Genomic DNA, 14,859 nt, shown 5'->3' on the forward strand with positions numbered 1-14,859 from the left:
CACGGTTAGCCACTAATAATACATGTATTTACTTTTAAGCCACTGTTTAAAATGTCTTTAGTCTTTAGCCACTGCTTTAATAAATTTTAACTGCCCAGACGAAAATACCCTTCTGCTCATGTCCTTAACTTTTGAACTTAACTTCAGGACTACATGTCCTTAACTTTTGAACTTGGAACTCTAAGTTCAGGACTTCAGGACTACATGTCATTAACTTCAGGACTTCAGGACTACATGTCCTTAATTATTGAACTTGTAACTCTAAGTTTAGAACTTCAGGACTACATGTCCTTAACTTTTGAACTTGGAACTCAAACTTCAGGACCAAGCGTCCTTAACTTTTGAACTTGTAAGTCAAAGTTAAGGACCTATTGTCCTTAACTTTTGATCTTGTAACTGTAAGTTAAGGACTGCCTGTCCTTAACTTTTGAACTTTTTAGTCTAAGTTCAAGACCAAGTGTCCTTAACTTTTGCACTTATAAGTCTAAATTCAGGACCAAGTGTCCTTAACTTTTGAACTTGAAATTCAAAGTTAAGGACTAAGTGTCCTTAACTTTTGGAACTTGTAAGTCAAAGTTCAGGACCAAGTGTCCTTAACTTTTGAACTTCAAACTTGAAGTTCAGGACCAAGTGTCATTAACTTTTTAACTTGTAACTCTTTAAGGACCAAGTGTCCTTAACTTTTGAACTTGGAATTCAAAGTTAAGGACCTATTATCCTTAACTTTTCAACTTGGAACTCAAACTTCAGGACCTGTTGTCCTTAACTTTTGAACTTGTAACTGTAAGTTCGGGACCTATAGTCCTTAACTTTTGAGCTTGTTAGTCTAATTTCAGGACCAAGTGTCCTTAACTTTTGAACTTGTAACTCTAAGTTAAGGACTGTCTGTCCTTAATTTCTATGCTTGTAACTCTAAGTTAAGGACCAAATGTCCTTAATTTTAGAACTTCCAACTCTAAGTTCAAGACCCACATAAAAAAAGAAGAGAATTTGATTCATTGAAATATGAAAACTCAATTGGTATTCTGGCAACTGATCTTCCACTTCCAAAAAACAGCGTAAGACCATTAATTCACTCCACAAAGTGTCTTCAAAACCTCTTTCAACAAATACCCCATTTGCACTAATTTTTGTTTGTGAATATCTCAAACAAAGAAAAGAGAAACACTTCTTTGTGTTTTCCTTTTCCTTTTCTTGTATTTTTCAGCTAAAAATTATAGATTGAATGAACTAACTTCCACTGCAAGAGTCACGCCCAGCTTGTTTAGTTCTTAATCAAGAAACCAGAGCCAATATATTCGATGCAGAGTTAGAAGCGAGGGTTTGAGAAGAAAAGCAATGGAAGAAAGGGTAAAAATGTCTTGTCATATTAATTTTAATAGAGTAGTGGCTATTTTTGCTCAACATTAGAATTGCTGGATAAAAAATAAATACCACCTTAAATAGTGGCTACCCCACGCCTTTTTTACGATTTTGGGGCTCCTTCGTTTCATAGCTGGCACTAAATATATGAGTCATGCATGCCTCTTTTTTTTTCTCATACCGTATTTCGTATTTGCGTTGAAGTCCGGATACCGAGTGAAAAACCAAAACAAAAGACATGCATGACTCATATTAGTAAAGCGAGTGCGCTAATTGTATGACTGCTCTACTTCTAGGCATACAAATAATGTGATTTTGGAGTACAATTTTTATTTTTGAAAGTTGGTGTTTTAGTTAATATTGATCATAGGCAAATTTGATTTTGAAACGTCAAACATCGGAAAATTATTAATCCCTCGCATCCAACATTTGCGTCAAACCATATCAACTTATCATCATTATTAATTAAGTGATACAATAAAGTAAGAGTATGTACTAATTAATCAATGTTTAAACAATAAGAGTCTGTTTGGAAAGTTACCTTGTAATTGGAATTGGTGTAATTACTAGGGTAGTAATTACACGGCCTAGTAATTACATAGTTGTGTAATTACGATAGCATATTTGTTTGTCATAGTGTAATTACAGTGTAATTACAAGTTTACTTTTGGTTGCACAAGTGTAATTACACAGTTAGATTAAATTTTAAATTAAATAATTATCAAAACTAAAAATTAATATAATAAATATATACCTATAAGATTTTATGAGTATAAATGATAATATATTTGGTATTTAAGATGTATATTTTTCGTGAATATACATTAATTAATAATCATATATTTATAACTAATATTGTTAAAATAATTTATATTTTTTTTAAATTAATAATATTTAGTTTAGATACTTACAAAAACTAAATAAAATATACGTTTTCTAAGAACATCATGGAATTCTTGTTTGATAAAATAAATTAATATTTATAAATATAATGTCATAACATTATTCAAATGTTTGACAAAACTAATCTACCAATTCTAACTAAAAAATGAACAACATGCAATGTGAGTCAATACTACAAAATAAGTAAATTGGAACCATGAATATAACACAATTTCAAAAATTCAAAAAAATAAAATAGTTTAACTTATGTCAAATTCCAACATAATTATAGTAAGTCTCACTGCAACTTATGATAGGAAACATGATAAGTTTATAACCATATTTAACAACGAAGTTTCACTTTAATCGCATCACTCATTATATGCCAGGTTTATTAATGACTCATTATTTCTAATATTAGGAGGTGTAGTTTCAAAAAATAGAATAATAAAATAAATAAAAAAATAAAATATAAGCAATTACATGGAATCACAAGAAGTAAAGATAGAGAAATAAAAGATAAATAATGTACAAAGAAAATATATTTTAAAATTTCAAAAGAAATTAAAAAGTAAAAATAAAATTAAAAAATTAAAATAATAAAAATAAAAAGTTATAAAGAAAATAAATTAAAATAAAAAGAAAAAGAAAAGAAACTAAAAGGCAACCTTGTAATTACACAGTGTAATTACCACCAATTCTCACCTCCCCCTTGAGAATTGGAGAGTGTAATTACACCCCTTCAATTACCCCCAATTCCATGCTGACCAAGTAATTACTTGGCCAAACAACATGTCAAACTATGTAATTACACCCAATTACACCCAAATTCAATTCCAAGATTGCTTTCCAAACAGGATCTAAAAGTTTACGGGCAACCATATATCGCGTACATTCTAGAAAGTCTGCAAATTTTTTTTTTTCGGGTTGTTTTTCTTTTTAATTTGAACTTTATATGCAGAATTTACGAACAATTGATTGTCCTTTTCTTGTAAGACTAGTTTGTCAACTAATTGGGATGACGTTTTGTTTCAAAGGACCTGTGAGAGTCTTCCCTAAGGTAAAAACTCGTTCTCTTTACGTGTCCGTAAGTAAATAATGTCCCTATTCTATACGCGTTTTAAACAAGAAGCTTACGCACATACATACATATACACCAAAATAAAATAAAGAAGAAAATGGTCATATAGGTCAAGTAGCAAATTATGTAGGAATGTACATATTATCATGCTTGATTTAGTGGAAGTTCAAATTCAATTAATCAAGTACGACAACGGGTTTTCCAACAAGCTTTACGAGGAGCTCTAGGAACTCTGAATAGTTGTTTGAAACTTTTAATAATGGGTTACATTTATGGACAATTAGTGCTAATTATTGGCATGTTGGAAATAATGAAAGAAATAACTGATTAGTCTTTCTACTGTAGGTATTATTTTTTTCTTTCAAAAAGTAATAAAGAAAGAATCATGGTAACCATTTGAGATGACGAAATTAGTAATGCTATCCGTGAATGATTGAACAATATAATAGAGAAGTAAAGATTATAAATACCGGTACCGTACTTCAAGTAGGCGGCGGCATTGCTCGTATTCACGGCTTTAATCTAAGAAAAGAAGATTTAATAAGAAAATCTAATTTTCTTTTACTCAATATAATAGCTATACATTCAAATCGAACCAAAAAAAAGTGAAATACCAAAAGAAACCTCATGCCAATCATTTACCTTAGTTTATAATATCTGAAGCTGATACAGTAAGAAATATAATAAAATGATATAGCTTGGATTCATTAATTTGATAATTTAAATAGTAGGTGAGGGTAAGTTTTTACCCGGAGACATTATTATTCATTACTATTCAGAATGGATTTATAATTTAAAATTAGTTTGTGTGAGCTCAGTATAATTATATATTTAAAATTGCAATGAATCCATTTATATGCCCACTATCAAAAAATCGTACTCACACAAGGCTGACACTCTGAACACAGTTGCATGATCATTCATTTTGCAATTTATGTTTCGTGCAGCTATATTAGCTACTTACTGAACAAGTTGACAACTTCAAATTTGAAACGGCATACAGCAAATTAAATTTGGGCGACTCTATCTGTACTTCATATTGCATTTTGAATTTGTAATGTACTGAACACAGCTAAAGTAGCATGAAAAGTCACCCAGACAATCTCCTCACCCCACACTTTAAATTGTGAATTGTCTCCAATGCACACCCATACATACAAGAGGGTAAAAGAAACTCTCTGGTAGGCCAAAGGCCGAAGCACTAGCAGTTCATGGGGTACTCAGACTTCTCCCAAGCTTGGTCATTCGTGCGAGTACCTCACACTTAATACCAACCATTTGGTTTATTGTTGCATCCTTCCAATACCTTTGCTTTCCATGCTCCTAGAAAATAAAAAATTGACACTACAAAAATAATACAATTAAAAAAATAAATAAATAAATAAAAGAAAGCAATAAAGCTGGGTTGCCTCCCAACAAGCGCTTGATTTAACGTCGCGGCACAACGTGAATCACTTTCTGCCTCCACTTTGAACTTATGAATCGGACCCGTAGTTTTGATTCTACTCTATGATCATGCTCCTGGGGTGGTGGAACGAATCTGACTGGCCCAATAAAATAATGTAGTATTCTGCACTTCTTGGCCTTTATATCATGAGGTGTGTAATCCTGACTTTCTGGCAAGAAGAATTCCAGAATGTAAGCACTTTGTTCCTCATTCCTTGACTCCTCAAATGACTCAGACGACTCTATTTCCATATCATCATCTAAACACAATGTGAAAAAATTCTTGGAGTGAGGACCAATGCGCTCAATTACATGAATATTGGGACTGTCTACATTCTCAACACTAATGACAATAGAGTCAACTAAATATGTATCCTCAATATCCTTGGTTGACTCTAGTATCTCTTCTACAACATCGCCCTCAAAATCTAGTGCTATTGATTGTTGGTGTTCTACTCTAGCCTCCTCCTCTAGCTCATCAATTTCTGTATCTAATTCACGCTCTTCTTGGATACTATTCACAATATTGGCTTGTTGAGCATTAAAAACTTCAACCAGTTAACTCATGTGAACTTTCAAGTTGTGAATAGTTTCCTCCTGCCTTTCTATCCGCAGTAGTAATTTACTCTGTTGTTCCAAAATGCACTTGAACATATCTTCGAGCTTCTTTAGGTCAGCTTCCCTAGGTTCTTTGTTCCTATTAACTTCACCAGAAAAAGAAGAACCATCAAAGTAAGGGGTTGGGGGAAGGTAAGAAATATAAGCACAACCGTAAAAGTGACCATCTTGACCACCACACATATCACACACATTCCACACATAAGATTGAGTTGGTGCACAAAACTCGCTCTCAGGAATATTTTGATAATTTTGCCCTGGGTGATTTCCTTCACAATATGCATAAGGAGGATCAAAAGTAGAATTACCAACAACAAAATTCTCATAATTCCATGATGTCATGTTTCTCAAATAAACAAATAAAACTAAAATAAAAAAATAAAAAAATAAAATAATAAAATAAAAGTTCAAACTTGAAACCTAGCAATATGTACACCTATAACTACACCATTAGTTCCCCGGCAACGACGCCAAAATTTGATCACGCCCAACTATGCGTTATAAAAAGGACTAAGCGGTCGTTTGCAAATATAATCCGGTTTACAAGTCCGAAGTCGAATCCCACAAAGAACTAAGGCTTAGCTATAGTTGTTCAATATCGCTAAGAAACACAAGTCCAAGCAATTTTCTAATTATAAAGATTATGATATTTATTTTTATCTAATTAACTAACAAATCTAGAAAGTCATAAAACTATCAATTAACAAGGATAAGGATTGGAGTCAAGATTAAGGAGGTCTAGAGTTATGATTTCCCCAATTGTCGGAATCCTTCCCGCTACGTTTTCTATAAATTCGCCTAAGTATTCTCTACCAATCATGAGCGCTCTGACTGTCGTAACTCTCTCCCGAGTAATTATCACAATTTACTAGACGCACTCTCCCGAGTTACGCTAGCTGGCTTTGTTTATTACAACTCACTTTAGATTGCACCCAAGGCTTCGTTATCCCTAATCCCACCTTTAAACCCGCAGTTATAGATCCCTCTTATACTTTGGGAGTGATGTTGTTCAACAACTACCTAAATATGCATTCTCTCCCGAGTTATGCACACTAAATAGGCACACCTAATTGAGGATCCTGTCAATTAACTACAACAAACACGTAGTTCAACAAATAGAGAAAATACTACGGCTCAATTATATAAAAATAACAAGAATTTATCCTACAAAAGGTTCCATCAATACCCTAGATAACAAATTAGCTATTCATAATAGCATGTAAAACTATAATACTAAAAGTCATAACCAACAATGAAAAATAGGAAGAGGAAGGAAAAACTCGTAGAAGAATTCCCCGCCTTGCTCCTAGCGTGTTCTTGCCTCCAAGGGTGTTGTCTAACCCTAAAATAGTGTCTCACCTTCCAAAGTGGTGTTTTAGGATGTATTTATATGACCTAGAGTTGATGAGGGGCGGAATTCTTCAATCCAACTTCGGATGGGAGAGCTGGAATCCGCGTCTGCCTTCGCGTCTAGACGCGGACTTTGACGCGGATCCGCGTCTGCCTTCACGTCTAGATGCGGACTTTGACGCGGATGCAGCTTTTGAAATTCTTCCATTTCGCGAAGCGCTCCGTGCCTTTGCTTCGCTTTGCTGTTTTGTGCCTTAATTTTTCTCCTTTTTCGCGTCCGACTTCGTGCCACGCACGAGAGTAGACGAGCTCCCACTCCTTTAATTTCTTCTTTTTGTGTCGAATTGTCATCTTTTGATCATTTATCATCCAAACTCGTTCCTACACATAAGAAACACATAATGAGTATATTTCACTTCGAAAATCATATAATCTCCCGCGACACACACAAGAATTAATATGCAAATATACTAAAAAATATGTACTTTTCATCATTTATCGGTATACAGCAAATTAAATTTGGGCGACTCTATCTGTACTTCATATTGCATTTTGAATTTGTAATGTACTGAAGTGTAATAAATTAAAAAACCTAGAATCGAGTGAAAGGAGGAGATTTTGCAATAAATTTTCAGAAGCTTCAGGGAGAAAGCAGCTCATTGAATGCAAAGCACGGATCGTAGCCGTTGGCCTGACCATAAACAAGTAGTAAGAAGTATAACACATATGCTGATTTCTCTTTTGTCTTGCAACTGTTTATATTTAAAATTCCAATTGTTATTTCTGCTTCATTTTTTTTTGAGCCAGGAGTCTATCGGAAACAAGCTCTTTGCTTTCACAAGGTAGAGCTAAGGTCTGTGTACACTTTACCCTCCCCAAACCCTACTATGTCAGATTAGTAGAAATGGTATGGGGTAGCCACTATTTAAGGTGGTATTTATTTTTTATCCAGCAATTCTAAAGTTGAGCAAAAATAGCCACTATCCTATTAAAATGAATATGAAAAGACATTTTTACCCTTTCTTCCCTTGTTTTTCTTCCCAAACCCTTGCTTCTCTCTCTGCGTGCCTTCTCCATAATCCAAAATTAATGTTTGTCTTCCTCACCATCGAGTTGTCCAGTTTGTAGAAATTCTCCATTGCCAACTCCTTTGTCCACTCCTTTGGCTGAAGTTGTTCCTTTGGCAAGTCGACCTTCGGGATGAATACACTTGTACTTCATTATTAATGTAAGAGTTTTCAAACATGGTTTATAATATTGTGGACTACTCCATTTATTGCCATAAAGTTGAGATTTTTTTATTTTTATTCATTCAAATTCTTGATGTTTGTTTCATTATCTGCTCGTCCTCTGTAAAGAGGAGCGATGACATAGGATAAGCTTGCTAATGTATCCAAGTGAGTTATAACCAATTATAATAATCATGGATTCCAATAACATAACATCATTGCAAAAGGACGGGGAGAAATAGGTTACATGAATTTATTACTTACAAGTAGCGAAACCAGTTTTTTCTTTTTTACCAACTTATAATTGCACGTATTCTTTTTTTTTCTTCTTCAGTTTTACCATATTTTCTGAGGAGTCATTTTTGTGTGTTCACATTTAATTTATTTTGTGTTAAAATAAATTAAAAGTTAAGGACAATAGGTCCTGAACTTAGGCTAAGAAACTCAAAAGTTAAGGACAGGCAGTCCTTAACTTACAGTTACAAGTTCAAAAGTTAAGGACAATAGGTCCTTAACTTTGATTTCCAAGTTCAAAAGTTAAGGACAGACAGTCCTTAACTTACAGTTACACATTCAAAAGTTAAGGACAAGCGGTCCTTAACTTACAGTTACAAGTTCAAAAGTTAAGGACAGACAATCCTTAACTTACAGTTACACGTTCAAAAGTTAAGGACAAGCAAGTTCAAAAGTTAAGGACAATAGGTCCTTAACTTTGACTTACAAGTTCAAAAGTTAAGGACGCTTGGTCTTGAAGTTTGAGTTCCAAGTTCAAAAGTTAAGGACATGTAGCCTTGAAGTCCTGAACTTAGAGTTCCAAGTTCAAAAGTTAAGGACATGTAGTCCTGAACTTAGAGTTTCAAGTTCAAAAGTTAAGGACATGTAGTCCTGAAGTTAAGGACATGAGCAGAAGGGTATTTTTGTCCGGGCAGTTAAAGTTTATTAAACCAGTGGCTAAAGACTAAAGACATTTAAAACACTGGCTTTAAAATAAAGACATGAGCTTTAGTGGCTATTTGTGCACATCGCCCGTCAGATTACACTGGGTTGTTGTTATTGTTATATATTATTGTTTATATTTAAAATAAAAAAGGAACGCAATAACATTTTAGGGCACGAGGTATGTTGTTAATTATGACACCAGCTTATTACAGTAGTAATAATTTGATAAAACATGATTTACTAAATTCTGTACTTTCAGCAGCGTCGGGACATTGGATAAGCTTTATCCCAAACAGGCAAAATAATTATCATTGCTTCACTGGCCTTTCTTCAAATGTGTAACCAATAATGCAAAAAAGAATAATGTAGCTTAGGATACACCAACCCAACCCCAGTGCTTCAACTTTGAAAATATCAGGTTCAAGATATGTGATTTCATAATATATAAATATTTTAAATACTTTTTAAATATGTATGCACAGTTTAATTAGTATGTAAACGATGAGTTCAGTTAGATTCACAAAATCTATCAAGATCTACCTCACAAATGACACCGCACCGCCTAAAGAAAAATAAAAAAAAAAGAAAGAAAATAATTAACAGTATATAAATGGAGGACCGAGAAAGTAATATACATTGGTAAAGATACTACTGTAATATTCTACTAGCACAATAGCAAGGTTAAAATTAAGATACAATTAATGCATTGTTAAAAAAGAGAGTGAGACACAAATATTACATGGCATCTCAAAATATCTAAAACACATCAAATCTCACATTAATTCTACCAACACCAGCAATAGAACAAGACAATCTCTTCATAATTAATTTCTTTTATATAGTAAATATTTATAAATGACACAAGAAGACATCATTAATTAATCAAGAAGAAGATGATGAATCATTTCTAGCAGTTGGGGACTGAAGTGGAAATAAAGGCAAGAGTTCAGGAGGTTCAGAGCCTCTAGGAGTACTAAGTGGATTTGGATGCAAATAAAATCCTTTTTCAGCAATGGCTTTTTCTTCTTCCTCCATTGGTGATCTCGGAGTTCTTGGACTGCCACGTGTCAGCATTTCTAGTGGTGAAACCGGCGAAGCCAAAAAGCTTCTCTTCCTAGCTGAAGAAGAAGAAGGTGACAAAAGTGGGCCGGTGCCGAAGCCCGCAGGCGGCCCACTACAACCCCCATTGTTAAGCATGATCTCGAGCTTTCTTGCACTCATTTGCCTCCGTTCGTGTAGCTTAAAAGCCGGCCGCCGAGGTGGTCCAGCTGGTCCGGACCCGGTAACAGGGAGCTTAACAGAAGACGAGTCTTGGGTTGCGCCAGTGAGTCTTTGAACAACGGCTCGGAAATTTGACGGGTCAGCTTGAACGAAAGTTGTATTGGGTGTTAATGAATTTGAGTCGGACCCGTTAGGATTAGTGGTAGAAGAAGAAGCCATTGATAATGAGAAGGAAAGTGAATTGAGAAGATTTAGAAATGAAAGAGAAACGGAGGAAAAAAGAGAGCGGGAAGAAATTAAGGCATGAAATGAGGCGTTTTTTTGGAAGCTAAGGGGTAAGAAGAAAGAAAGAAAGAAAATGCGTATGAGTTGGGGTTTAGTGGTTTTATGTGTATATACAGAGAGTTTGCTTTGTAGTATCTTATCGAGGATTGTAAAATTTGTCAGATACTCCAAGGGAGTAGACTTTGAGGCATAGGGACAGCATATAATGTATATACTTTTCACGTTTCGACAAAATTACTAAGGGGTCGTTTGGTTGGAATACGATTTATACCGATATAAGTTATGTCGGTATAAGTTATATTGGGTTAAGTTATACTGAGATTAGTTATGTTGGGATTGTTGTTTATTTATTGTTTGGTATGTTGTATTAAGAATGACAATTGCATAATTTCTAAGAATAAGGTATAAGTAATACCGGTGCTAATTACCCCACCTTCTATAAGGTATAAGTTATCCCAGTATTAAAATTAACACCGGAATAACTTATACCTGGTTTGTTAACCAAACAGAGTATTAAGGTGGTATTAACTTTTTATACTACCCTTATACCTTCTTATACCTCATACCAAACGACCCCTAAAGTTGCTATTTTCACTCCACAGGTTAAAAGCTTATGGAGTAATAATATTCTCATATCACACTCACTCCAAAAACATATACTAGTTGAAGTAAGTCAATGGCGCAGTGACTCATTGCGATAATTAAACAATATATTTAACTGAACTCAACAATTTTGACACAAAATATATAGAAGTATATATGCGTAACAATTGAACCAAATTATTTTAAAGTGCAAGGAGTTTATTAATAGATACTTAGCGGAGGCGTATCTAGGCCGAGTGATACCGATTCACATGAACGCATATTCCTATTCTTAAACTATATATAACAATGTTATATTTTTTTCAATATTAGTTAAATATATGTGCGTGTACCCATGCTCAAAGACTCCTGTAGTACAATTATTCTTGGGTGCACCTCTAAAGTGAAATTGGAAGTTCAAATCCACTTTGAGCGGTATATATATATATATATATATATATATATATATATATATATATATATATATATATATATTAGTAAAATATCAAAAAAATTAAACCTGTTAAATATAAATTCTAAATTCGCCTCTTTACAATAGTGTATCCATTTCTTGAAATCTTGGATCGGCCGTTAGAAGTTAAAATATTCAAATTTAAATACTGAATACATCTTTGTGATTGTAAAAATATCTATAAAAAAAAAGGGTGGAAATAAGGAAATATAGTTGAACTTTTTTCTTTTTTACTGGGTTGCATATAGTGGTTAGGGAGTTGAAAAGTTGAAATTTAAAGGGGGAAAGAGTGGCAGTAACAGAGAGGGCAATAAATGGGAAAGAGCTGGCAATGAATGATGAGTCATTCTGGATCAGCCCCAGCACTGTAACGGGAAACGAGGAACTCTTCTTTGGCAGCTTACCTACACAACACAACTAGACTCCCCTCCGTTTTCTCCCTCAATTTCTCGAATATCCTTTTCCTTCTTTTCTTCCTTTAAAAAAACAAATAGTTCAATTTTCACATACTGATAATAGTTTTAAAAAAAACTAATATGTTACAACATATTAGAATATATTGAGATTGTTAATTTTTTTTATTACCAGCATATATTGGTTTCATTTAAAAATAGAAGAAAATATCTTTTAACTAAGATAGTTTATACATGAAATAAATAATAGCCTGTTTGGCCAAGCTTTTTTTGGGGCCAAAAGCACTTGGAAGGAAAAAAAGTGCTTTTGAGGAGAAGCAGAAGCAGTTTTGGAGAAGCAGAAAAAAGTAGCTTCTCTCCAAAAGCACTTTTCTGAGAAGCACTTTTGAGAAAAATACACTTAGAAACAGTTTTCTAAAGCTTGGCCAAACACTAATTACTGCTCAAAAGTGTTTTTCAAATTAATTTTTCAAACACAAACTATTTTTCACCAAAAACACTTTTTTAAAAAGTAATTTTAAAAAAAACACTTTTCAAAATAAGCTGATTTTAGCCACACGGGCTTATTTTTTTTGAAATATTTTAATTAAAAAACGAAAAATACTTAATAATATAGTAAAAAATATGAAAAATATTATAAAAATAGGAAAAACAATAGAGAAAATTTCCAATACATCTAGTAATAATATAGCACATAAAAGAGTAAATATAAGTTGGGTTTGAAGTGAAAGTCTGTTTTTCTGAAATGCACTTTCCCCTTAGATAGCGTAGGAAAAAGGAAGTTTGACATATTGAAAAAGATAAAAAGTGTTTGTTCAGTGGCAGAAAGGCCATACCACCATCCAACAACAGTCTTATTATAAAACTTTCAGTTTGAGTTTCACTTTCTTTTTTTCTTCTGTTATATTATGGCTTTTTTGCTTGTTAGTTTCTTAATTGGTAGAGTACAACTACTTCCCTTTTAACAGTTTTAGTAGTAGGCCGTAGAATATTACAAGTTAGAAACGAAGTTTATAATGTTTATTATGGTTATATTTATTGCGTAGTTTCTTTGCTTTACACTTGGTTTTCTTATTTAGTTGTTTTCTCTTGCTTTGCGGGTTTGCCTTTCTTTTTTGTTTGTTTCTAATCAGACTCTTTCTTCACGGGTTCTTCCTTTTTCTTCCATATATTCTCCTTTTCTTTTGAAAGATATTAGTAGTAGTATTTATACACGTACATGACATAATTCAGTCGTATGTATAGTGGCTAAATGGTCCATTAAGGAACCTCACCTCACCCCAGAAAAAAGTAGTTTTCCAAATGATTAATTATATGTGCAATTAATGTAATATTTTACAAAAGAAATTCGTTTTATTAAGTGCAAAAACATATTGCTTTAGATAGGATTTCATTCAAGACTTAAAATTTACGAGTTTAACTTTTAAAATTATTAACAGTAAATTTATTACTATAAATTATGGGTTCTTAATTTAATATTTGTTAAAATATTCTGATTATTCACATATCTATCAATGTTTTGTGTCAAAAATATTAGTTTTGAACTCATAGCTCAAAACTCCCTCCACCAATACTAGCCTCAGGGTAGTTGATATAGAACCCAAAAGGAAAGAGAAAAAAAACTTACTCACCCCCAGTATTTATATGACAAAATAAATGAGTACAAGATACATGTCTATATATATTTTTATCCCTATAATTATTATATATATTCGTAGTTTCATTTTTTTAATTATTAAATATTTTGGTGTGGTGTTTACACTAGGTTAGAGTAAGTATTTTGCTGCATATCTTCAACACAATAAATACGGGTCCAACTTGAACTGAATATACAATTTTAAGAGAGATTAATTAATATTTATTGATACTACTGAACTCATAACATGATCGGGTAAATTTCACAAATGGTCATATAACTATGAATTTGTTTTATCAAAGTCATATAACTTTGTTTTCTCGCACAAAAATCATATAACTATGATTTTTTTTCACCAAAGTCATATAACTTTGTTTTCTCACACAAAAATCATAGAACATTCACTAACTCACATAAATATCATAGTGATCGGAGAATAAATTTCCGGTTTTCAGTAGTATTTTCTAATTTTATGTTTTTTTATTTTTTATTTTCAGTCTAATAAATAATTACCCAATTAAAATAGGAACGATTCAACCCGACCTGGCACACCCAACCCAGTACTCATATATATAGATTAAAATAATACTAAAAGTGAATAGTAAATCCTTCAAAAATATGATACTTCTGTCTTTTATTTTTCTTTTCAAGATTTTATTCAAATTAATAGCATTTTTATATCAAGTGCTCTAATTATACCTTTTATTTCTTTATTTTTTTTTTCAGAATCTCATGCATTCTGAACTAAATTTTTTATGGGGAAAGAATTCACTTTTAGTATTATTTTAACTTACATATATGGGTATTGGATCAGGCTGGGTTGGGTCATTTCTATTTTAAGTGAAAAATATAAAATTAACCGACCGGGCGAAACTAATTGCATTTGCTATAAAAAAAAAAGAAAATATATATATATATATATATATATCGACTATTATTTTTAGAAGCGGCTAAAAATATACTTATATTTCTTCTATTTTAACTGGATAATTATTTATTAGACTGAAAATAAAAAAAATGTAAAATAAGAAAATACTACTGGAAAATTTATTTTTCAATCACTATGATTTTTGTGTGAGTTAGTGAAAGTTTTATGATTTTTGTGTGAGAAAACAAAGTTATATTGTCACGACCCAAAAACCACAAGTCGTGATGGCACCTAACTCAACCCGCTAGGTAAGCCAACTAACAGGAAAAACCACCCAACTGAGATTATAAGAGGATAGAAAATAGATAGCTGAACATTTACAAATTTACCAAGACCGGGTAGTACAAATCACAAGCTTCTAAGATTTGGAATTTCAAAACTGACACAAATAAATACATGTTCTATTTGAAAGTTA

The 14,859-nt window shown here is 32.6% G+C and overlaps 1 protein-coding gene across 1 annotated transcript; it reads right to left on the reverse strand.

Annotated features, from left to right (window-relative positions):
* Positions 1-9,709: 9,709 nt before the first annotated feature.
* LOC109210973 (VQ motif-containing protein 11-like) lies at positions 9,710-10,595 on the reverse strand. Its single transcript, XM_019374455.1, has one exon. It carries the CDS (start codon positions 10,345-10,347, stop codon positions 9,790-9,792), a length of 558 nt encoding a protein of 185 aa, XP_019230000.1. The 5' UTR covers positions 10,348-10,595; the 3' UTR covers positions 9,710-9,789.
* Between the last annotated feature and the right edge of the window lie 4,264 nt (positions 10,596-14,859).

The sequence above is a fragment of the Nicotiana attenuata genome, unplaced genomic scaffold (assembly GCF_001879085.1).
Source record: "Nicotiana attenuata strain UT unplaced genomic scaffold, NIATTr2, whole genome shotgun sequence".
Classification (NCBI taxonomy): Eukaryota; Viridiplantae; Streptophyta; class Magnoliopsida; order Solanales; family Solanaceae; genus Nicotiana; species Nicotiana attenuata.

What these genes read in the sequence shown, in the direction of transcription:
- LOC109210973 (XM_019374455.1), bottom strand. Translation starts at nt 10,347, where the DNA reads ATGGCTTCTTCTTCTACCACTAATCCTAACGGGTCCGACTCAAATTCA.